The 26278-nt window shown below is 46.9% G+C and overlaps 1 protein-coding gene across 2 annotated transcripts in view; it reads left to right on the forward strand.

Moving 5' to 3' along the window:
- The first annotated feature begins 1624 nt into the window (after positions 1–1624).
- Positions 1625–26278, forward strand: part of plb1 (phospholipase B1) — an 81063-nt gene continuing 56409 nt past the window's right edge. Inside the window, exons 1-8 of one of the 2 annotated variants that reach the window (XM_055630749.1) lie at positions 1625–2362; positions 6353–6426; positions 8823–8866; positions 13185–13293; positions 15830–15881; positions 20667–20747; positions 22021–22086; positions 25060–25160. In XM_055630749.1, the coding sequence (XP_055486724.1) occupies positions 15867–15881; positions 20667–20747; positions 22021–22086; positions 25060–25160 (263 nt within the window). In that variant the 5' untranslated portion in view covers positions 1625–2362; positions 6353–6426; positions 8823–8866; positions 13185–13293; positions 15830–15866. Of the gene's footprint in view, positions 2363–6352; positions 6427–8822; positions 8867–12938; positions 13294–15829; positions 15882–20666; positions 20748–22020; positions 22087–25059; positions 25161–26278 lie in introns of those variants that run through there. The other variant, XM_055630750.1, reaches the window with a different exon arrangement.

Genomic DNA, 26278 nt, shown 5'->3' on the forward strand with positions numbered 1-26278 from the left:
CAACACACAAGGAAACATCCTTACCTTCTGTATCCTTTCCTTACCACCTCTTCCCCATCCAACAATGGGCCACAATGAGCTCCACACATCCTTGGCCATCTGTTGCCAGTCCCGATTTGTCCTTGCATCTTCTTACCTCTAATTTCCTCCCCCCCCCAACCCCCAATCCCACTCTCTACTATCAGTCTGAAGAAGGGTCCCGACCCAAAACGTCATCCATCCTTTTCCTCCAGGGATGCTGCCTGGTCCGCTGAGTTACTCTAGCACTTGGTGTCCATCCACATCTAGTCGTGTTTATCCAAATGACAGGAGAATACTTTAGCTATAGGGAGGCTTTGGGCAGACTTGGATTGTTTTCCCTAGAATGCCAGAGGCTGGTGGAAGTATATAAAATGATGACGTGCCTGGATAGGGTAGACACTTTTTCCTAGGAGGGAAATATCAATTACTAAAGGCCATAACTTTAAGGTGAGAGAGGCAAAGTCTATGGGAGATTAGACGACCTGTGGACCCTTTGGGTCGCCGTTGTTACGCCAGTCAAGTAATCACGGAAGTATCAGATCAAAATGGCGATCTGAAAATGGCGTCGTTCACATTAACCCTCCCACAGCTGTGCACGCGCAGATACCGGGCCCGGCAACCCTCCACAGGTGCGGCTGATGGGCCCGGCAAGTGGGAGCGCACTGCACAGGCGCGAGCTGCCGCGTTGAGACTTGTCCCGTTCACAGTATAAAGTTCATTAAAGTTTATAAAGTGATTTACTTTGTAAAATATAATAAAACTTGATACTGCACACCACAGGTGAATGGTGAGTAAGGTGCCCCTAAAATTGTTGCGCTATCGTGTAACGTTTTGGCTGTATTTCGTGAACATACATACATACAAGATGAGACTTTTAGTTATATACTAGACTAAGTGGGACCCGTTGGGTCCCAGCATCACACGGGAGGGCTGGTCACCAATGCAATATTCCACCTCTCCACCAATTCCAATACTGCTCGCCAGTGGGGGGGGGGCTGTCTGTTGCGCTATCATGCGGGCTGAAGGTACTGGTTTCCAGAGGGCTAGTATAGATATTGTGGCCTGTATGGATGCTTGGGCAGGTATCCAACTGTTGCAACGATGTTAAAAGCCAAGCCAAGCCAAACAATTGGGCTGCAGACACCCAACAACCAAAATTCATCTTGTGAACACAAACTTGTTAAAAAGCGCTGCAGCCACTTTACAGCCGCATCGAGGGGACTCACCGTGGAGTGGACGTGCGTTCAGTGTTATTCGCAGCTCAGAGAGCCGTGACCCTCTCACTTCCTGGTCTGGCAGAGACTGAGTGAGGCACGACACTTCCTGGTTTTATAGTCCCTCCCCCTGCCGCCAGCGGGGGCAGCAGAGAGAATGGGGAATTTTGTAAAAACATTAATATCTCTCTTATTTTTCATCGACGGAAAAAATCCTCCGCACCCATACGGAGGAGGGGGGCTCTGAGTGAGGTGGCCAAAAATGACGGCCGTAGGTGTCGGCGTTCTCTCGGAAATCGCAGCACAGTCGGCCAAAAGCGGTCAAGATCAGAGATTTAATAATATAGATAGATAGATGTGCGGGGCGAGTTGTTTACACAGAGAGTAGTGGGTGCATGGACTGTGTATGTGGGGAAACCGATAGGACTGTGGAGACAGACACAATAGTGGTGTTTAAGTGACTTTTAATAAGCACACGGATGTGCAGGGAAAGGAGGGTTATGGAGTATGCACAGGTAGATAAAAGTTCGCCTTAGCATCATGTTCAGCATCGACATTGTGGGCCGAAGGACCTGTTGGTTAGTTTAGTTTAGAGATCCTGAATATGGGAGCTGTCTGTGCGGAGTTTGCACGTTCTCCCTGTTGACCGCGAGGGTTTTCTCCGGGTGCTCCGATTTCCTCGCACACCTGCAAGATGTGCGGGTTTGTAGATTAATTGGCCCTCTGTAAATTGTCCCCAGTGTGTAGGGATAGTGCTAGTGTACGGGGTGATCGCTGGTCGGCACGGACTCGGTGGGCCGAAGGGCCCGTTTTGGCCGCTGTATCACTAAACTAAGCTAAACACTGTGTACATTCCCCGCCAATAATATGCAGGACTTTTAACTATTCTTTTCCTGAAGAGAGACTCAAAAAGCTGGAGTAACTCAGCGGGACAGGCGGCATCTCTGGAGAGAAGGAATGGGTGACGTTTTGGGTCGAGGCCCTTCTTCCTCGTTAGGACCCCTATTTCCTCATGTCCTAATCTTCCCAATCGATCTCCTAATCTTTTCCTGACGTGTTTTCTTGCAGTTCATTCCCTTCGACCGGCAGATGTGAAGGTGATTGGTGCATTGGGAGACTCCCTGACGGTCAGTGTGAAGTTTTATAACTAACTCCGATGAGCACTATTTTTAAAAGCAAATTAAATATCTCTGTCATAAATCATAATGTCTTAAGTGACAGGAGCAGAATTAGGCCATTCAGCCCATCAAGTCTACTCCGCCATTCAATCATGGCTGATCTATCTCTCCCTCCTAACCCCATTCTCCTGCCTTCTCCCCATAACCCCTGACACCCGCACTAATCAAGTATCTATCTATCTCTGCCTTAAAAATATCCACTGACTTGGCCTCCACAGCCTTCTGTTGCAATGAATTCCACAGATTCACCACCCTCTGACTAAAGACATTCCTCCTCATCTCCTTCCTAAAAGAATATCCTTTAATTCTGAGCCTATGACCTCTAGTCCTAGACTCTCCCACTAGTGGAAACATCCTCTCCACATCCACTCTATCCAGGCCTTACACTATACTGTACATTTCAATGAGGGCATTGTGCTAAAATTTGAATATCTTAATCAACCTCAAAAAAATAACAGAAGTATGATAACATATCAACTGTCCTGACTGTAGACAAATATGCTAGGGAAACTCAGCGGGTGAGGCAGCATCTATGGAGCGAAGGAAATAGGTGACGTTTCGGGTCGAGACCCTTCTTCAGTCTGAAGAAGGGTCTCAACCCGAAACATCTGATTCAGATTCAGATTCAGATTCAATTTTAATTGTCATTGTCAGTGTACAGTACAGAGACAACGAAATGCATTTAGCATCTCCCTGGAAGAGCGACATAGCAAATGATTTGAATAAATAATAATAAGTGTCCGGGGGGGGTGGTGATTGGCAGTCACCGAGGTACGTTGTTGAGTAGAGTGACAGCCGCCGGGAAGAAGCTGTTCCTGGACCTGCTGGTTCGGCAACGGAGAGACCTGTAGCGCCTCCCGGATGGTAGGAGGTTAAACAGTCCATGGTTGGGGTGAGAGCAGTCCTTGGCGATGCTGAGTGCCCTCCGCAGACAACGCTTGCTTTGGACAGACTCAATGGAGGGGAGCGAGGAACCGGTGATGCGTTGGGCAATTTTCACCACCCTCTGCAATGCCTTCCGGTCGGAGACAGAGCAGTTGCCATACCATACTGTGATGCCGTTGGTAAGGATGCTCTCGATGGTGCAGCAGTAGAAGTTCACCAGGATCTGAGGAGACAGATGGACCCCAAACGTCACCCATTCCTTCAGCCTTCAGCAGAACATCACCTATTCCTTCAGTCTGAAGAAGGGTCTCGACCCGAAACGTCACCTATTCCTTTGCTCCATAGATGCTGCCTCACCCGCTGAGTTTCCCCAGCAATCTTGTCTCTGTGATAGGTCTAGACAATAGACAATAGGTGCAGGAGTAGGCCATTCGGCCCTTCGAGCCAGCACCGCCATTCAATGTGATCATGGTTGATCATCCCCAATAATACCCCGCTCCTGCCTTCTCCCCATATCCCCTGACTCCACTATCTTGGTTATTAATCCCCAACCATCTTTTATTTATACATTTATTGCCATAGTCAACCAGGAATTTAAAAACGCCATTAACATCATAAATTAATAAAATGGATATTCATGATTTTGTGATGTCTATCTTCGATTTAAACCAACATCTGCAGTTCTTTCCTATACACAGGGCTGGTTTACAGTTACATTAATTCTGCCACAGTCCCTAGTGTGGGAGATGTGGTGCCTCACACAGACAGACACCAGAAGGGCAAGTGTAGGTACTGTATGTTAATGCATTTCGTTGTCTCTGTACTGTACACTGACAATGACAATTAAAATTGAATCTGAATCTGAATCTGAATCTGAATCTGTAAGAAAGAACTGCAGATGCTGGTTTAAATCGAAGGTCGGCTCAAAATGCTGGAGTAACTCAGCGGGACAGGCAGCATCTCTGGAGAGAAGGAATGGGTGACGTTTGGGGTCGAGACCCTTCTTCAGACTGATGTCAGGGGACAGAGATAAAATGTAGTTGGAGACTAAGATTGGTGGGGGAAGGGGGAGGGGATGGAGAGGGCTGTCTGAAGTTAGAGAAGTCAATGTTCATACCGCTGGGGTGTAAACTACCCAAGTGAGATAATGAGGTGCTGCTCCTCCAATATGCGCTGGGCCTCACTCTGACAATGGAGGAGGCCCAGGACAGAAAGGTCAGTGTGGGAATGGGAGGGGGAGTTGAAGTGCTGGGCCACCGTGAGATCAGGCAGGTTAAGATGGCCTGAGCGGAGGTGCGTATTGGATACCGTGGCTGTATTGACCTACTCACATCACCACCACCGACGTCTTCCATGTGGCGTGAGGTGTGTGTGGTGGGAGATGATGAGAATATGGGCAAGGATGGATTAGTGTGAGTGGGTGATCGATGGTCGGTCAGGACCTAGAGTGGTAGAATAATAGAGCACGGAATCAAACTCCAGCAAGATGCCCAGGTCCATTTGCCCTCTTTTGATTCATATACCCCCAAACCTCTCCAATCCACATACCTCTTAGAGTCATAGAGTCGCACAAGTTAGTAGGGAGAGATAGATCAGCCATGATTGAATGGCGGAGTAGACTCGATGGGCCCAATGGCCTAATTCTGCTCCTATGACATAACCTCAGGACCATATCGAAAGTGGTGAATCTCTGGAACTCTCTGCCGCAGAGGATAGTCGAGGCCAGTTCATTGGCTATATTTAAGAGGGAGTTAGATGTGGCCCTTGTGGCTAAGGGGATCAGAGGGTATGGAGAGAAGGCAGGTACGGGATACTGAGTTGGATGATCAGCCATGATCATATTGAATGGCGGTGCAGGCTCGAAGGGCCGAATGGTCTACTCCTGCACCTAATTTCTATGTTTCTATGTTTCTATGTCATGGGAAAATATTTTATGAAGACCCAACTAACTGCAGATGCTTGAATCTCATCGTGCATAGTCATAGAGTCGTACAACACAGGAACAGGCCATTCGGCACAACTTCCCCATACTAACCATGTCGATAAGACCAAGGTTAATGTGCTCCAGGTCTCACCTCTTATCCTTAGATGCTGCCGAACCCACTGAGTTACTCCAGCACTTGGTGTCATTTTTTGTATACCACCTTCTGCAGTTCCTTGTTTAGTTTAGTTTAGAGGTACAGCATGGAAACAGACCCTTCGGCCCCACTGAGTCCATGCCGACCAGCGATCACCTGTTCACACTAGTTCTACCTTATCCCACTTTCTCATCCACTCCCCGCAACTTTACAGAGGGCTGATTAACCTACAAACCTGCAGGTCTTTGGGAAGTGGGGGGAAACTGCAGCAGCCGGAGTAAACCCACGCGATCACAGGGAGAACCTGCAAACTCCACAAAGACAGCACCCGGGTCTCTGGCCCTATGAGGCAGCAGCTCTACAGGTTGTGCTACTCTACCTCTCCCGAAGTTGCCGCCATCTACACTAGTCCCACCTGACTGTGTTTGGACCGTATACCTCTAAACCTATCCTGTCCATGTACCCGTCCGAATGTCTTTTAAATGTATTCTCCGTACATTCTGAGAAAAGTACAAAGTGCTGCAATAACAGCTCGGTGGTGCAGCGGTAGAGTTGCTGCCTTACAGCACTTACAGCACCAGAGACGCTAGTTCGATCCCGACTACGGGAGCTGTCTGTATGGAGTTTGCACGTTCTCCCCGTGACCTGCATGGGTTTTCCCCGAGATCTTCGGTTTCCTCCCACACTCCAAAGACGTGCAGGTTTGTTGGTTAATTGGCTTGATGTAAATGTAAATTGTCCCTAGTGTGTGTAGGACAGTGTTAGTGTGTGGGGATCGCTGGTCGGCGTGGATCGGTGGGCCTGAAGGGCCTGATTCGGCGCTGTATCTCTAAACTAAAGTCGGCGGGTCGGGCAGCATCCTTGGAGGGAATGGACAGACGACGTTTCGAGTCGGGGCCTCTTCTTCAGACTCACGAGAAGAAGAACCTCTTTGGTCTTCGAGAGGGAGGTCAACACTGCTCCTTATGTTTCGCAGGCAGGGAATGGGATCGGTTCGAAACCCAACGATGTCCTGGATGTTTTAACACAGTACAGAGGGCTGTCCTTCAGGTAGGTGGCTCGGCAACCCACAGAAGAGCAACAGTGAGCAGCCAGTTAGAGATACAGAGCGCTGATGGTCTTGCACTAGAGAGTCACGGAGTCATGCAGTCACATAGCACGGAAACAGGCTCCTCGGCCCAACAGGCCCACACCAGCCAATAATCAAATACCAAGATACGATACAACTTCATTTACCCCAGGGAGGAAATTGGTGAGCCAGCAGTCAGAAAAAACACAAAATACATGAAACATGAAATTAAAGTGATGTGGAAAGTCCAGGATTTGGGGGATGTGCAAAGAATAGAATAGAATAGTTTCTTTATTGTCATTGTAACATGAACCATGTACAACAAAATTTAAAAATGTCAGCCAGTCAGTGCACCATTCAAACATTTCTAAAAGCTAACGATACATACAAGATAGAATATTAAAAGATAAACAGCTAAACTAAATATCATGAAAATAGCACGCATAAACACCCAACCCTCCATCCTTCTGTCGATTTCACAGTGTACCACAGTCCCTTAGTATGTATCGCCCCTGCATTCCTTGGCGGCTACATTTAGTGCCTTTATAGCAGTGGGGTAAAAACAGTTTTTTAGTCTGTTCTCGGTAAGATGGGAAGGGGGGGGGGGAATGGGGGGGAAATGGGGGGGGGGGGGGGGGGAGTGTCAGTCTCAGTCTACCCCATGACAGAAGGAGGAGGGGTTGTACAGTTTGATAGCCACAGGGAAGAAGGATCTCCTGTGGCGTTCTGTCCTGCATCTTGGTGGAACCAGTCTGTTGCTGAAGGTGCTCCTCAGGTTGACCAGTGTGTCATGGAGGGGGTGTAAACCTGTACGTCTTCCAAAGACGTAAAGGTTTGTAGGTTAATTGGCTTGGTGTAAATGTAAATATTGTCCCTAGTGGGCGTAGGATAGTGTTAAGGGCCTGTCCCACTGAGACGATTTTCTAGGCGACTGTTACGGTCGTGGCAGATCGCCCGAAAAAGAAATCTGGACCCCCCCCCACGACAATGTCTACGACAGTTTATTATCTAGTCGACGTCAAGCTACAGCAAGCTACCGACAACTGGCGACCCATTAGGACGTCCACCTACGACCACACCTACGACAACCTACGACCACACAGGCGACAACCTACAACAACCAAAGTCAACCTACGTCCACCCGCGACAAACTACGACAAGCTACAACCCTGTCGGCGACAACTGAAGACAATTCAGTCGCCGGTACCTGTCGCCGGTTGGCGTAGATTGACGTAGGTAGTCGCCAATGGAATTCACCGAAGCCAGCACCTGGCGACAACCAACGTCACCTGGCGACAACCTACGCCAGCACCTACGTCAGGAGAAGACAAGCAACGTCAAAAGCCCACAGTCGCCAAAATGTTTTGAACGTTTCAAAATCCAGCGGCGACAAGAAAAACGTTACGACTCTTTAGGCGACTTGAGGAGACGACTCACGACCATACAGGTGTCACCCCGCGACCATGTAGCCACAGCCTAGTCACCTGTAGTCGCCAAAAAAATCGCCTAAGTGGGACAGGGGCTTTGATGTGTGGGAATCGCTGATCGGCGCCGGCCCGGTGGACAGTAAGGCTTGTTTCCGCGCTGTACCTCTAAACTAAACTAAAGTGGGTTCTAGGTGATCCCAAATATCACTTGGGTTCAGGTTTCGGTTTATTATTTTCATTGTTACATTTACCGAGATACAGTGAAAAGCTTTATCTTGAACACGATCCAAACAGATCGGATAACACTGTACATACTTACAATCTGGTCAAACTCAAGTACCACAGGTAGAGCAAAGGGGAAGATGCAGAGTGCAGAGTCTCAGCATTGTAGCGCACCAGTTCCACAGACAATGTCCAATGTCCACAATGGGGTAGAGGTGAATCGGGCAGTTGTGAATTGGCTCTTGTGGCTAAAGGGATCAGAGGGTATGGAGAGAAAGCAGGTACGGGATACTGAGTTGGATGATCAGCCATGATCATATTGAATGGCGGTGCAGGCTCGAAGGGCTGAATGGCTTATTCCTGCACTTATGTTCTATGTTTCTATGTTTCTATATATCTGTTTTGCTTGCTTCTGTACAGTCATAGAGTGATATAGCATGGAAACAGGCCCTTCAGCCCATCTTGCCCACACCGGCCAACATGTATGTCCCAGCTACACTACTCCCACCTGCCCGCTCTTGACCCATATCCCTCTAAACTTGTCCTATCCATGTACCTGTCCATGTGTTTCTGAAACATTGCGTTTACTATCTGCCTCAGCTACCTCCTCCTCCTCAAGCATCTGTATCAACGTTACAAGAACATATGAAAAATATAAAATGGTTCTAAAAATATTTTTACCTGAGCCTGATTAATTTATTTGTTCTATGTTTATGTTTTGTGTACAGCATTGGAGGGGATGGATCATTGCAGACCAGCACAACTCTGCCAAGTAAGCTCATCAATATGACTTTAGTGGAGTAACAGCATCTCATATTTCACTTGGGCAGCTTACAGCCCAGAGGCATCAATATTGAGTTGTAGGAGGTGGTAGGTAGGTCATAGGTAGGTCGTGATGCTAGTCGTAGGTACTCGTGGCATCAAGTAGGTCAGGGCGTTTTTCTTTTTTTTTTAAATATATTTATTAGAAGCATATACATATCATAACCAAAACACGATTTGTTTACTAGTTACATATTAACACAGCTTCTGTTTATTTTTTATAGATTTTTTTGAGATAGATCTATAGAAAGAAGGGAGGGAGAAAAAAGAAAAGAATAGGATAAATTACCAATAACACAATTTTGGAGATAGGTCCGTATATTATAAAACGTAATTATTCATCCGATCCTGGATTCAAGTTTCAGTTAGGCTTCTGTGCCGAACTAATTTACCCTTTCAGAAAATCAATAAATGGAGACCATATTCTAGCAAATAATTCAATTAAGACAAGTTTAATTTTTTCCAAGTGTAAGGCTTCAGACATCTCCATCATCCACATTTTAATTGTGGGGGTTTTTCCAAAATGTTAATATTAATTTTTTTCCCAATTATTATACTATAATCGAGGAAATATCTTTGGTTTATTGTAAGTTTTAGACTTTGTTCTGATATTCCTAATATTATTAGTTTTGGATCAGAATCCAATTGGATATTAACAACTTCAGAAATAATTTTAAAAATTTAAAGGTCGGGGTGTTTTTTAGCATGATGATAAATGTTCACGAGTAAAAAAGCTTGTGAATTAGGTCGTGAATTAGGTCGTGAAAGTGGGACAGGCCCTTTACTTTTCCAATCCCCTTACCTACTCCAACTTCTCCCCCCCCCCTCCCCGCTCACTCTGCAACAACCCCGACATTATCATCAAACTCCCCGACAAGGGAGGTCCCGCCGTAGTCTGGCGCGCTGACCTCTAACCGGCTGAGATCAGGTGACAACTCTCAGACACCTCCTCCTACTTACCCTTGGACCTTGATCCAACATATGAGCACCAGGCCATTATCTTTCAGGGAGTCTGAAGAAGGATCCCAACCTGAGCTACTCCAGCAATTTGTGTCTGTCTTTGGTATACACCAGCATATATAACCATATAACAATTACAGCGCGGAAACAGGCCATCTTGGCCCTACAAGTCCGTGCCGAACACTTATTCTCCCCTAGTCCCATCTACCTGCACTCAGACCATAACCCTCAATTCCTTTCCCATCCATAAACCTATCCAATTTATTTTTAAATGATAAAATCGAACCTGCCACCACCACTTCCACTGGAAGCTCATTCCACACAGCTACCACTCTCTGAGTAAAGAAGTTCCTCCTCATGTTACCCCTAAACTTCTGTCCCTTAATTCTGAAGTCATGTCCTCTTGTTTGAATCTTCCCTACTCTCAATGGGAAAAGCTTGTCCATGTCAACTCTGTCTATCCCTCTCATCATTTTAAAGACCTCTATCAAGTCCCCCCTTAACCTTCTGCGCTCCAAAGAATAAAGACCTAACTTATTCAACCTTTCTCTGTAACTTAGTTGCTGAAACCCAGGCAACATTCTAGTAAATCTCCTCTGTACTCTCTCTATTTTGTTGACATCCTTCCTATAATTGGGCGACCAAAATTGTACACCATACTCCAGAATTGGTCTCAACAATGCCTTGTACAATTTTAACATAACATCCCAACTTCTATACTCAATGCTCTGATTTATAAAGGCCAGCACACCAAAAGCTTTCTTTACCACCCTATCTACATGAGATTCCACCTTCAGGGAACTATGCACAGTTATTCCTAGATCCCTCTGTTCAACTGCATTCCTCAATTCGCTACCATTTACCATGTACGTCCTATTTTGATTTGTCCTGCCAAGATGTAGCACCTCACATTTATCAGCAATAAACTCCATCTGCCATCTTTCAGCCCATTCTTCCAAATGGCCTAAATCTCTCCGTAGACTTTGGAAATCTACTTTATTATCCACAACACCACCTATCTTAGTATCACCTGCATACTTACTAATCCAATTTACCACACCTTCATCCAGATCATTGATGTATATGCCAAACAGCAGGGGACCCAACACAGATCCCTGTGGCACCCCACTAGTCACTGGCCTCCAACCTGACAAACAGCCATCCACCATTACCCTCTGGCTTCTCCCATTCAGCCACTGTTGAATCCATCTTGCTACTCCACCATTAATACCCAACAATTAAACCTTCTTAACCAACCTTCCATGAGGGACCTTGTCAAAGGCCTTACTGAAGTCCATATAGACAACATCCACTGCTTTACCCTCATCAATTTCCCTAGTAACCTCTTAAAAAAATTCAAGAAGATTAGTCAAACATGACCTTCCAGGCACAAATCCATGTTGACTGTTCCTAATCAGACCCTGTTTATCCAGATGCTTATAGATAGAAACATAGAAACATAGAAATTAGGTGCAGGAGTAGGCCATTCGGCCCTTCGAGCCTGCACCGCCATTCAATTTGATCATGGCTGATCATCCAACTCAGTATCCCGTACCTGCCTTCTCTCCATACCCCCTGATCCCCTTAGCCACAAGGGCCACATCTAACTCCCTCTTAAATATAGCCAATGAACTGGCCTCAACTACCCTCTGTGGCAGAGAGTTCCAGAGATTCACCACTCTCTGTGTGAAAAAAGTTCTTCTCATTTCGGTTTTAAAGGATTTCCCCCTTATCCTTAAGCTGTGACCCCTTGTCCTGGACTTCCCTACCATCAGGAACAATCTTCCTGCATCTAGCCTGTCCAACCCCTTAAGAATTTTGTAAGTTTCTATAAGATCCCCTCTCAATCTCCTAAATTCTAGAGAGTATAAACCAAGTCTATCCAGTCTTTCTTCATAAGACAGTCCTGACATCCCAGGAATCAGTCTGGTGAACCGTCTCTGCACTGCCTCTATGGCAATAATGTCCTTCCTCAGGTTTGGAGACCAAAACTGTACGCAATACTCCAGGTGTGGTCTCACCAAGACCCTGTACAACTGCAGTAGAACCTCCCTGCTCCTATACTCAAATCCTCTTGCAATGAAAGCTAACATACCATTCGCTTTCTTTACTGCCTGCTGCACCTGCATGCCTACCTTCAATGACTGGTGTACCATGACACCCAGATATATTATATCTAAGTATCCTTTCCATTAATTTGCCCACCACTGAAGCCAAACTAACAGGTCTATAATTGCTAAGTTTACACTTAGACCCCTTTTTAAACAATGGAACAACATGCGCAGTACACCAGTCCTCCGGCACTATTCCCGTTTCTAATGACATTTGAAATATTTCTGCACATGAATGAAGCAAATGGGGCCAGAAGATTGGGGTGGGAGTATTCTCAATCCACCTTTGAGCAATGAATGTGTCGGAAGGAACTGCATTTGCACCATGGTTTACCCCGAAGATAGACACAAAATGCTGGAGTAACTCAGCGGGTGAGGCAGCATCGCTGGAGAGAAGGAATGGGCGATGTTTCGAGTCGAGACTCTTTTTTTTTTGTGTCGCATCTCCCCCCCCATGGCCTAACAACGTGGAGTGGTGCGGCCTTTCCCGAAGACCAGCCCGGAGCTTCAAGCCGTGGGCGCGCGGACTTTAACATTGTGGAGCCTGCGATCAACTTGTGGACTTCAACACCGTGAAGCCAGCGGTCTCCGGTAAGAAGCGGCCGACTCGGGAGCTCCATGCCACGGAGTGTTCCGATCCATCCCAACGCCGGAGTTTCCATCATCCCGACCAGAGGGCTTCGGACATTGCACCGTCGACAACGGCGACTGCGGATGGTTCAAGGCCCCGACCACCACGGGTGAACAAAGGAGGAAGATGATTGAACTTTATTGCCTTCAATCACAGTGAGGAATGTGCATTCCACTGTGGTGGATGTTTATGTTAAACTTTATTTAACGTGGCTGTGTGTCTTGTTGCTTTTCACTTAGTATGACTGATGGTAACTCAAATTTCACTGTCCGTTAATCGGTACATGTGACGATAAATTCGAATTTGAACTTGAACTTCAGACCCGAAACATCACGCATTCCTTCTCTCCAGAGATGCTGCCTGTCCCGCTGAGTTACTCCAGCATTTTTGGTCAATCGTTGAGCAAGGTCTGATTGGATATGCCTCCCATTCAAATCTCCCTGCTGGTCTCATTCATTGCAAAACCAGCCCATGAGAAAATATCACTGGTTGTGATCTTGCCCTGCACCACGCAACGGCCAGAATCGATTCCCCCTGTAATATCTGCCTCGTTTTCTCTCCCTCAGATATCCTCCGTGAATTTAATCCTGGTTTGACTGGGTTTTCGACTGGGAAAGGAGGCGTTGAGAAGCCGAACGTGTTCCTGAATCAAGCTTACCCCGGGGCTTTGGCCGGGTACGTTCTCTCCCCGTCACCGTTATCTTGAAGGGTCAAGGTTCGACACTGGGCCTACGCTGGGTTTCTCATTGTTACCTGCGCGGGGGGAGGTTGTTCGGTTCTTCCAGGGGTGGTTCGGCGGTGCGGCGATAGAGTTGCTGCCTCATCGCGCCAGAGACCCGGGTTCCATCCCGACCACGGGTGCTGTCTGTACGGAGTTTGCATGTTCTCCCCGTGACCGCGTGGGTTTTCTCCGGGTGCTCCGGTTTCCTCCCACATCCCAAAGACGTGCAGGTTTGTAGGTTAAATGGCTTCTGTAAATAGTCCCTAGTGTGTGGGATAGTGTTAATGTGCGGGGGTCGCTGGTTGGTACGGACTCGGTGGGCTGAAGTGCCTGTTTCCGTGCTGTATCTCTAAATTTAAGAATAAGGGCTAGGCCATTTAGGACTGAGATGAGGGGAAATTTTTTCACCCAGAGAGTTGTGAATCTGTGGAATTCTCTGACACAGGAGGCAGTGGAGGCCGATTCACTGGATGTTTTCAAGAGAGAGTGAAGGGCCTGTCTCACTTACGCAACTTATTCGGTGACTGCTGGCACCCGGCATAGGTCGTTGCAGTAGCAATGTTACAAAATTTTGAGATTTAAAAAATCAAGTCTGTAATTTATCCCATCAGATAAAGCATAAAAAGAAGTTTAATTTGACACCTAATTCACTTTCATATCTCAAGTATTTAAAAAGTTATGGCCATTTTCATACTCGGAAATTAGCATCTTGTTCCCTATTGATTTTCTATGGACATAACAAAAAAGCTGTGATCATGGACAGTCAAAAGCCCATAACCTTCTTAAAAATTAAGAGAACTGAATGAAATTTTCAGTTATCGTAGATTGAACCATTCTGAAACAAATATAAAATAATCTTACTTGGATGACCTGAAATTAAAACATATAATTAGTTAGTTACCCAAGTGTAGCTAATTTCAAACTTCAATTACTAGATCTAAACATCTATCCATTTCTTAATAAATGATTAACATTTTTAAATAGTGTCCAAATAATATTAATAAATAATTCACAATAAAACATGATTTTTAAATCTCATTTACATTAATTTATAGGCCAAATGGAAGGAATTTAGTGTTCAATTGCTGTAAATTAAAGTCCATTTTAAATCAGCTTTCTAGTGGGTTCCTGTGAACGCGCTGGTTTGGAACGTTCACATTGCGGTAGATTTGTGCCCTCAAATGCCCAGAAAAATACTGCGGGATATAATCGGCCCAAAATGAGCTACTCGCAATATTAAACTTTGTATAAAGGGATCTTAAGAAGCCCTTTTTAATGTAAAAATAAACAGCTTACCTTCTGTTGTCTGCTCTATGCGACCCTGACGGCTGACGGTGGTCGCGGGTTTAGAGATTGATTTTTAAACTACTATAACTATTATACAAGGCCTTTAAAACCAATAATAGCTTTTGCGATGGGGTCTTCCAGCGATTTTTCGTTAATAATTAACTAAGCTGAACATCTTCGATTGGAACAGCATAGAGAAAATCGCGTTTTAAACCCGCCCCCCTCTAAACGGCGCCAAAATCGCGCACACCCGCAGCGACAGATTTTCAGCGACGCTTCAGGTAGGCTTTGCAACATACCTAGTTGCAGGTCGCCAAAATTTTCAACATGTTGAAAATCCAGCGGTGACCAGAAAGATTCTACGACTCTAAGACGCTACAACGCTACGACATGTCACGGGGTGAAGCCTGTATGGTCGTGAGTAGTCGCCCAAAGAGTCATACCTTGTTCTGGTCACCGCTGGATTTTCAACATGTTGCTGAAGGACTCCAGCTCCTCGATCTTAGTCCACAGTGCGGACGGAGATACGATACGGAATAAAATCGCATCTCGGTCGAAGTAAGAGTTTCAAAAAAGTTTCCCCCTCCCCACCCCCCACATAAAACAAGGCTAAAGAACAGTAAAAACATAGATTTAACACATACTAAAAAAACAACAGAGAAGGAAGGGACAGGCAGACTGTTAGCGAGGCAGCCATTGCTGGCGCCAGCCGGTGGAGTTTAGAAGGATGAGTGGACCCCTTAGTGAAACTTACTGAATAGTGAAAGGCATGGATAGAGTGGATGTGGAGAGGATGTTTCCACTAGTGGGAGAGTCTAGAAACAGAGGTCACAGTCCCAGAATAAAAGGACGTTCCTTTAGGAAGGAGAAGAGGTGGAATTTCATTAGTCAGAGGGTGGTGAATCTGTGGAATTCATTGCCACAGGCGGCTGTGGAGGCCAAGTCAATGGATATTTTTAAGGCAAAGATAGATAGATTCTTGATTAGTACGGGTGTCAGAGGTGATGGGGAACAGGCAGGAGAATGGGGTTAGGAGGGAGAGATAGATCAGCCATGATTGAATGGCAGAGTAGACTTGATGGGGCCGAATGGCCTAATTCTGCTCGTATGTCTTATGAGCTTATGAACCTTAAGGCCTGAGATGTGTTTGCTTACATCTCCATGTTATCATTCACCAAGTATATTTTCTCTCCGTACATCTAGTGATCTTCCAGGCCAAGCACGAAGATTGGTGAACATCATGAAAAACAATTCGGTGAGATTTACTTAATTTGCATTTTTTTCTTTGATCAAAGCCGTGAATTGAATCCATCCATGTTTTTCCCACAAAATCTTCTCCACCCATGTACTGATTACAGGGTCTCCTCTATATCCCGTAGCTCCGCACTCACTCCCCATCCCCCCACCCGTAACAAGGACAGAGTCCCCCTTCTCCTCACCTTCCATCCTACCAGCCGTCACATACAACATATAATCCTCCGACATTTTCGCCACCTCCAACGGGATCCCACCACTGGCCACATCTTCCCATCTCCACCGCTTTCGGCTTTCCGCAGAGACCGTTCCCGTAACTCCCTGGTCAATTCATCCCTTCCCACCCAAACCACCCCCCTTCCCCGGGCACTTTCCCGTGCAACCGCAGGGAATGCTACACTTGTCGCTTTACCTCCCCCCTCGACTCCATCCAAGGACCCAAGCAGTCTTTCCAGGTGCGGCAGAGGTTCACCTGCACCTCCTCCAACCTCATCTATTGCATCCGCTGCTCTAGGTGTCAGCTGCTCTACATCGGTGAGACCCAGAGTAGGCTCAGCGATTATTTCACCCAACACCTCCGCTCAGTTCGCAATAACCAACCTGATCTCCCGGTGGCTCAGCACTTCAACTCCCCCTCCCATTCCGAATCCGACCTTTCTGTCCTGGGCCTCCTCCATGGCCAGAGTGAGTCCCAGCACAAATTGGAGGAGCAGCACCTCATATTTCGCTTGGGTAGTTTACACCCCAGTGGTATGAACATTGACTTCTCCAATTTCAGGTAGTCCTTGCTTTCTCCCTCCTTCCCCTCCCCTTCCCAGCTCTCCCACAGCCCACTGTCTCTGCCTCTTCCTTTCTGCCCCCCCCCACACCTCCACATCAGTCTGAAGAAGAGTCTCGACCCAAAACGTCGCCTATTCCTTCGCTCCATAGATGCTGCCTCATCCACTGAGTTTCTCCAGCATTTTTTGTCTACCTTCGATTTTCCCAGCATCTGCAGTTCTTTCTTAAACAAATACCTTGTCATTGTACCCTCGACGACCGCATCCTCAGGCAGCTCGTTCCATGTACACCGTGTGAAAAAAATCTTTGCTTAGATCACTTGGTGGCGCAGCAGTAGAGTTGCTGCCTCACAGCGCCAGAGACCCGCGTTCCATCCTAACTACCCTCTCCGCCCATTCCTTCAGTGGAGAGAAAGAAAGGGTGATGTTTTGGGTCGAGACCAAGCACTTATGCCCATGGCCATTGGGAACAGTCAAACTAGACAGTCAAACTCCGCGAACAAGATTCACATGATCTTTAATACAGTTTGTTTCTCTTTGTTGGTTGTTTACTCTAGATTAGTTTAGTTGAGTTCAGAGATACAGCGTGGAAATCGGCCCATCGAGTCCACGTTGACCCAGCGATCCACGCACACTAACACTATCCTGCACAAACCAAGGACAATTTACACTTACACCAAGCCTATTAGCCTGTAAACCTGTACGTCTTTGGGGTGTGGGTGGAATCCAAAGATCTCAGAGAAATCCCACACAGGCCATGGGGAGAACATCCAAACTCCAAACAGACAGTCGGGATAGGACCCGGAGCGCTGTAAGGCAGCAACTCTACCGCTGCCCCGCCGTGCTGCCCTAATTAACTAATTAACCTGTAACAGATTCCACACCGGGACTCCAGCATTCCTCCACTCAGTACACTCGGGCAGCAACTGTAAACCATGCACTCATTTATTTAAGGATAAGTGGGAAGGAAGTCCTTTCGGACTGAGATGAGCAAATCATTTTTTACACAGTGAGTGGTGAATCTGTGGAATTCTCTGCCACGGAAGGTAGTTGAGGCCAGTTCATTGGCTATATTTAAGAGGGAGTTAGATGTGGCCCTTGTGGATACTGAGTTGGATGATCAGCCATGATCATATTGAATGGCGGTGCAGGCTCGAAGGGCCGAATGGCCTACTCCTGCACCTAATTTCTATGTTTCTATGTTTCTATCTTTCATCCCCATGGTCAGCTTTTCTTCAAAATCTCCCCTTGCCCTGTTACGGTTCCATTCTTCACACTCCACATATACACAATCAAGTCAAATTCAAGTACAATAGGTAGATCATCCCCATGGGCTTGTACACTCTGGAGTTTAGAAGGATGAGAGGAGATCTTATTGAAACATACAAGATTATTAAGAGATTGGACACGCTAGAGGCAGGAAACATGTTTCCAATGTTGGGGGAGTACAGAACCAGGGGCCACAGTTTAAGAATAAGGGGTAAGCCATTTTGAACGGAGACGAGGAAACACTTTTTCTCACAGAGAGTTGTGAGTCTGTGGAATTCTCTCCCTCAGAGGGTGGTAGAGGCCAGTTCTCTGGATACTTTCAAGAGAGAACTGGATAGGGCTCTTGAAGATAGCGGAGTCAAGGGATATAGGGAGAATACAATACAATACCTTTATTTGTCATTTGAACCTCACATGAGTTTCTGCAGCCATACAATACAATAAAAGAACCAAAACACACACCAACACTATTCACATAAACATCCATCACAGTGGCTCTCCTCCTCACTGTGATGGAAGGCAAAGTTCTTGTCTCTCCCCTGCACTCCATTTCCTTCCCGAAGTCGAGGTCAAAGCCCCCGGCGGGCGCTAGTCCGCGGCAAATTAAGGCCGCGCCGGGCGTTGTAGGGCCCCCCTCCAGGTCACTCTCAACCCCGCAATTCGGGCGGGAGAAGTCGCCGCCGCTGCCTGGTGCCCCGCAAAGCAGCCTCCCACCGGGGATCCGCGAGCTCCCGGTGTCACCATCCACCGGAGCCGGGCCGCATCAACGCGCCACCGCCGCTCTCCACGCCCCGAAGCCGGCCAGCTCCACGTAGGTAAATCTGCAGCAGCTCCTCAGCAGCTCCACGGCAGGCTCCACAGCAGCTCCACAGCAGCTCCTCAGCAGCTCCACAGCAGCTCCACAGCAGCTCCACAGCAGGCTCCACAGCAGCTCCCCAGCAGCTCCTCAGCTCCACAGCAGGCTCCACAGGCTCCGCGGCTCCTCAGCAGCTCCCCAGCTCCACAGGCTCCGTGACTTGAGCCTCCAGGTCGTTCCGGAGGCTCAAGTCACGAAGGCAGGAACGGGGTACTGATTGGGGATGATCAGCCATGATCACATTGAATGGTGGTGCTGGCTTGAAGGGCTGAATGGCCTACTCCTGCACCTAATGTATATTGTCTGTTGTCTATCAAAGGGGAAGATACAGAGTGCAGAATATAGTTCTCAGCATTGTAGCGCACCAGTTCCACAGATAAAGTCCAATGTCCGACTTACTAAACAAAGAAACATAGAAACATAGAAAGTAGGTGCGAGAGCAGACCACCAGGTCCATCGAGCCCGCACTGCCATTCGCTCATGGCTGAACACTAAACAGACACACTTACCCACAAACAGTAGACACAAGACACAGAACACAAGACACTACCCTCCCCATTTATACCGCTATCACCCCTCTCCACCCCAAGAACCTCGTGATCTCCTGGGGGGGAGGCAAAAAACCGGATAAAAACCCAGGTCCAATTCGGGAAAAAAATCCGGGAAATTCCTCTCCGACCCCAATCTAGGCGATCGACACTTGTCCAGGAGATCACTCAGGTCTTACTATACTAACCATACCTAGGTCCATATCCCTGCCCTCTCCCCGTAGCCCCTTATCCCCTTGGCAGCTAAAAAACCATCTATTTTAGTCTTAAATATATTTAAAGTTTCTGCTTCCACTGCTCCCTGGGGCAGTGAATTCCATAAATTAACCACCCTCTGGGTGAAGAAGTTCTTCCTCATCTCAGTTTTAAAAGAGCCCCCCCTTATTCTGCAACTATGTCCCCTAGTTCTAGTTTCCCCGATCATTGGGAACATCCTTGGGGCATCCACCCGATCAAGGCCCCTCACGATCTTATATGTTTCAATGAGATCGCCTCTCATTCTTCTAAACTCCAAAGAGTAGAGTTCCAGCCTACTTAACCTTTCCTCATATGTCAATCCCCTCATTGCAGGAATTAATCTTGTAAACCTTCGCTGCACTGCCTCCAGGGCTAGTACATCCTTTCTTAAGTATGGACCCCAGAACTGTACACAGTATTCCAAATGTGGTCTCACTAATACTGTGTACAGCTGCAGCAAGACCTCCGTGTTTTTATACTCAATCCCCCTAGCAATAAAGGCCAAAACTCCATTGGCCTTCCTGATTGCTTGCTGCACCTGCATACTAACTTTCAGTGATTCATGTACTAATACCCCTAGATCCCTTTGCGTTGCATTACAACGCAGCTCCTCCTCATTTAGAAAATAACTTGCCCTATCATTTTTTTTCCCAAAGTGAATGACTTCACATTTATTAGTATTAAATTTCATCTGCCAAGTTGTTGCCCACTCACCTAGCTTATCTATATCCTTTTGCAGACTCTTCCTATCCTCCTCATCCCCTACTTTTCCTCCCATTTTTGTATCGTCCGCAAATTTTGATATATTACACTTGGTTCCCTCCTCCAAATCATTTATATAAATTGTGAACAACTGGGGTCCCAGCACCGACCCTTGCGGAACCCCGCTAGTTACCGGTTGCCATCCCGAGTATGAACCATTTATCCCCACTCTCTGCTTCCTATTTAGATTTGTCAATCTACACATACCTAAAAATGCCCAATGCCGATCTCCCCAGACATCAGTAGCAATGAATTCCACAAATTCACCACCTTGTGGCTAAGGAGATTCCTCCCCGTGTCCTTTCTAAACGTGTCTTTCTTGCTTTCTTTTACAGAAAATCGATTTTCTGAATGACTGGAAGATAATAAATGTGTTTATCGGGGGAAACGACTTGTGCAATTTCTGCACGGATTCGGTAACCCAGCCCTTCTCTCTCAGTGTGCAGTGGGACAGGAATGTCCCGGGTCTGAAGGGATATCGGGGATCTCACCTGGGCATCTTAATCTCTTTACGGCGTTTGCACGTTCTGCCTATGACCGCATGGGTTTTCTCCGGGTGCTCCGGTTTCCTCCCAGACTCCCAAAGACGCACGGATATGTAGGTCAATTGGCCTCTATCAACTTACCCTAAGTGTGCAGGGAGTGTATGCAAAAATGGGATAGCATAGAATTTGTGTAAACGGGCAAACAATAGTTGGCACGGTGAGCTGAAGTGTCTGTTTCCATGCTGTATATTTAAATAGATTCAATTCGCGAAAATGCTCAGGAAATTGAGAGATTCATTTATAGAGCTGTGGGGTGAAACAGCGTGGAAACAGGCCCTTCGGCCCAACTTGCCCACACCGACCAGCATAGCCCATCTATACTAGTCCCACCTTCATGTGTTTGGCCCATACCCCTCTATACCTGTCCTATCTATGTACCTGTGGAGACACAGAGTGCTGGAGTAACTCAGCGGGTCAGATAGCATCTCTGGAGAACATGGATAGGTGACATGTCGGGTCGAGAGTGTCCAGAATGGCATTCCTCACTCAGCCAACTCTGCCAAACACTATACCATGGGTATTTAGTTTATGTGGTTTTGTTTAGAGATACAGACTTTGTGCCCCACCCAAGGTTTCCGTGCGGTTCCCGGAGGTCCCCGGAGATTTTTGTCAGTCTCCCTCCCAGCTTCCACTACCTGCAACCTCCGGCAACCACCTGCAACCTCCGGGAACCACCTGCAACCTCCGGGAACCGCACGGAAATCTTGGGTGGGGCGCAAAGTGTCCAGAGGTTTCTGTTCAGGTTTCCTAAGTGGGACAGGGGCCTTACAGCGAATGCAGCGCCGGAGACCCAGGTTCGATCCCGACTACGGGTGCTGTCTGTACGGAGTTTGTACGTTCTCCCCGTGACCTGCGTGGGTTTTCTCCGAGGTCTTCGGTTTCCTCCCACACTCCCAGGTTTCTAGGTTAATTGGCTTGGTGTAAATGTAAAAATTGTCCCTAGTGGGTGTAGGATGGTGTTAGTGTGCGGGGATCGCTGGTCGGCACAGACCCGGTGGGCCGAAGGGCCTGTTTCCACGCTGTATCTGTAAACTAAAACTAAACTAAACTAAAGAACATCACAGCCACTTTCGCCCGTGGTCTCTTGGCTCCACGTATTTATAGATTGCTGACCTTAAACCCGTTCCCCGTTTCGTCCTCCCAGGCCTATTTTTCTGCGATAAACTTTGCCAAGCGGATTGAGGAAGCGCTGGATATCCTCCACAGTGAGGTAGGTTCATTATAATTAACGTGCTTTCCCCCTCCTATATCAAAAATCTTCTAACCCACCACTCCACCTCCAGGTCCCTCAGATCGGGGCTACTGACTATCCCGCGGTCTAGGTTTAAGCTCAGGGGTGACCGCGCTTTTGCGGTTGCAGCTCCTAGACTGTGGAACATCATCCCTGCTATCCTCATCAGAACTGCCCCCTCCATCGACTCCTTTAAGTCGAGGCTCAAAACCGATTTCTAGCGTTTCTACTCCCTAGCGTTTTTGAGCCCCTCTGATGGGGCGCTGTAATCAGTTTATGTATGTATTGTTAGATCTGTTTACCACTGTATGTAGCATGTTAGTCCCTGCACTGATGTAAAGCACTTTGGTCAACGTGAGTTGTTTTTAGACAATAGACAATAGACAACAGGTGCAGGAGTACGCCATTCGGCCCTTCGAGCCAGCACCGCCATTCAATGCGATCATGGCTGATCATCCCCAATCAGTACCCCGTTCCTGCCTCCTCCCCATATCCCCTGACTCCGCTATTTTTAAGAGCCCTATCTAGCTCTCTCTTGAACACATCCAGAGAACCTGCTTCCACAGAGAATTCCACAGACTCACCACTCTCTGTGAGAAAAAGTGTTTCCTCGTCTCCATTCTAAATGGCTTACCCCTTATTCTTAAACTGTGGCCCCTGGTACTGGACTCCCCCAACATCGGGAACATGTTTCCTGCCTCTAGTGTGTCCAAGCCCTTAACAATCTTATATGTTTCAATAAGATCCCCTCTCATCCTTCTAAACTCCAGAGTGTACACGCCCAGCTGCTCCATTCTCTCAGCATGACAGTCCTGCCATCCCGGGAATTATCCTTGTAAACCTACACTGCACTCCCTCAATAGCAAGAATGTCCTTCCTCAAATTAGGGGACCAAAACTACACACAATTTTTAAATGTGATATACAAATGAAATTGATTGATTGATCGATTGATAATCCTGGTGTAGCGGACCACAACCAGCTGACAGCCGCCCAATGTCCCCGTCTGTTGCCCGAGGTAAATTGATCTAATGTTTGACGCTGGCGTCTTGAGAATAAAATCGTGCAGTGGCTCGAATAAACATTTCTAGGAGGTCACCATACAGGTTGAGGTTTGTTATAGTTACATGTTCTGTGAAACAGTGAAAAGCTTTGTTCCGCCTGCTATGCAAACATCTCAAGACTGGTGGCGCAGCGATCGAGTTGCTGCCTCACAGCGCCAGAGACCCTGTTTGATCATCAATGCTTTATTAACCACTTTGCATGCGAGAGAGTGGTCACGGTGGTGCAGCGGTAGAGTTGCTGCCTTACAGCGCATGCAGCGCTGGAGACCCGGGTCCGATCCCGACTGCAGGTGCTGTCTGTACGGAGTTTGTACGTTCTCCCCGTGACCTGCGTGGGGCTTTCTCCGGGTGCTCCGGTTTCCTCCCACATTCCAAAGACCATATAACCATATAACAATTACAGCACGGAAACAGGCCATCTCGACCCTTCTAGTCCGTGCCGAACACGTATTCTCCCCTAGTCCCATATACCTGCGCTCAGACCATAACCCTCCATTCCTTTCCCGTCCTTATAACTATCCAATTTATTTTTAAATTATAAAAACGAACCTGCCTCCACTGGACCTTCACTGGAAGCTCATTCCACACAGCTACCACTCTCTGAGTAAAGAAGTTCCCCCTCATCTTACCCCTAAACTTCTGTCCCTTAATTCTCAAGTCATGTCCCCTTGTTTGAATCTTCCCTACTCTCAGTGGGAAAAGCTTATCCACGTCAACTCTGTCTATCCCTCTCATCATTTTAAAGAGCTCTATCAAGTCCCCCCTTAACCTTCTGCGCTCCAAAGAATAAAGCCCTAACTTGTTCAACCTTTCTCTGTAACTTAGTTGCTGAAACCCAGGCAACATTCTAGTAAATCTCCTCCTTACTCTCTCTATTTTGTTGACATCCTTCCTATAATTAGGCGACCAAAATTGTACACCATACTCCAAAATTGGCCTCACCAATGCCTTGTACAATTTTAACATTACATCCCAACTTCTATACTCAATGCTCTGATTTATAAAGGCCAGCACACCAAAAGCTTTCTTTACCACCCTATCTACATGAGATTCCACTTTCAGGGAACTGCGCACAGTTATTCCCAGATCCCTCTGTTCACCCGCATTCTTCAATTCCCTACCATTTACCATGTACGTCCTATTTTGATTTGTCCTGGCAAGATGTAGCATCTCACACTTATCAGCATTAAACTCCATCTGCCATCTTTCAGCCCACTCTTCCAACTGGCATAAATCTCTCTGTAGACTTTGAAAATCTACTTCATTATTCACAACCCCACCTATCTTAGTATCATCTGCATACTTACTAATCCAATTTACCACACCATCATCCAGATCATTGATGTACATGACAAACAACAAAGGACCCAACACAGATCCCTGTGGCACCCCACTAGTCACCTGCCTCTAACCCGACAAACAACCATCCACCATTACTCTCTGGCATCTCCCATTCAGCCACTGTTGAATCCATCTTGCTACACCATTAATACCCAACCATTGAACCTTCTTAACCAACCTTCCGTGAGGAACCTTGTCAAAGGCCTTACTAAAGTCCATATAGACAACATCCACTGCTTTACCCTCATCAATTTCCCGAGTAACCTCTTCAAAAAATTCAAGAAGATTAGTCAAACATGACCTTCCAGGCACAAATCCGTGTTGACTGTTCCTAATCAGACCCTGTTTATCCAATGCTTATATATATTATCTGCATAAGACTTGCAGATTTGTAGGTTAATTGGCTTCAGTAAATTGTCCCTAGTTTGAAGGATAGAACTAGTGAACGGGTGATGGGCGTGGGCGTGGTGTGTGGAACAAAATGTTTCCATGCTGTATCTCTGAATTCTGAATGCTTTAAATGTTGACGTTTAACTAAACTTCCTTAGGTTCCCAGAGCTTTTGTCAACCTAATCGAAGTATTGCAGCTCATTCCATTGAGAAGCCTTTATCAGGACAAGAGGCTGAACTGCCCCAGAGTACTAATGAGGTACAGTAATTGCAACTAACATATGTATTTCATGTAGGAAGGAACTGCAGATGCTTTTTTACAGCAAAGATAGACACAAAATGCTGGAGTGACTCAGCAGGCCAGGCAGCATCTCTGGAGAGAAGGAATGGGTCACGTTTTGGCTCAGGATTCTTCTTCAGACATTCAGACCTTTCAAAAGACAATAGACAAAAGGTGCAGGAGTAGGCCATTCGGCCCTTCGAGTCAGCACCGCCATTCAATGTGATCATTTCTTGAGTCTGAAGAAGGGTCTCGACCCAAAATGGTATTTATCCCTTCTCTCGAAAATTTCTTGCCAGTTTTTAAACCTTGAAAGTTGAAAATGTGGGTAATTCAAAGGGCAGGTTAGAGATATCTTATGTTAGCCAGAGCAGATAAGGTTAGCATTGCTGATAGGTTATACAGGGAACTGCTAGTTCACTAAAAAAAGGCACAGAGTGCTGGAGTAACTCAGCGGGTCAGGCGGCATCTGTGGAGAACATGGATAGGTGACATTTCACAGAGTGCTGGAGTAACTCAGTGGGTCAGGCAGCATCTGTGGAGAACATGGATAGGTGACGTTTCACAGAGTGCTGGAGTAACTCAGCGGGTCAGGCAGCATCTGTGGAGAACATGAATAGGTGACGTTTCGCAGAGTGCTGGAGTAACTCTGTGGGTCAGGCACCATCTGTGGAGAAAATGGTTAGGTGATGTTGCACAGAGTGCTGGAGTAACTCAGTGGGTCAGGCAGCATCTGTGGAGAACATGGATAGGTGACGTTTCACAGAGTGCTGGAGTCATGCAGCGGGCCAGGCAGGAATGGGTCAGGGCCAAGGTTATGAAAGAGAGGAATGGGGGAGGAAGTAAAATTGAAAAGAATGGGCTGGGGCGCACACACTGGGGTCCTGAGAGAGAGGACGGGTGGAGAACAAATGGGGTGCGCTGTTACCTAAAATTGGAGAATTCAAAATTCAACATTATGGTGAAGACATTTCATTCGGTGAAGACACTTTGCGTCATGTGGTGTGACCAAGTAGTCATTATTAGTCGGAAGGATTTTCTGTTGTGGAACTTGGCTGACGACATCAATTGAATGGTTCTTAAGCAGAGTCTGTCAC

This window comes from Leucoraja erinacea, unplaced genomic scaffold (genome assembly GCF_028641065.1).
Source record: "Leucoraja erinacea ecotype New England unplaced genomic scaffold, Leri_hhj_1 Leri_520S, whole genome shotgun sequence".
NCBI classification, from domain to species: Eukaryota; Metazoa; Chordata; class Chondrichthyes; order Rajiformes; family Rajidae; genus Leucoraja; species Leucoraja erinaceus.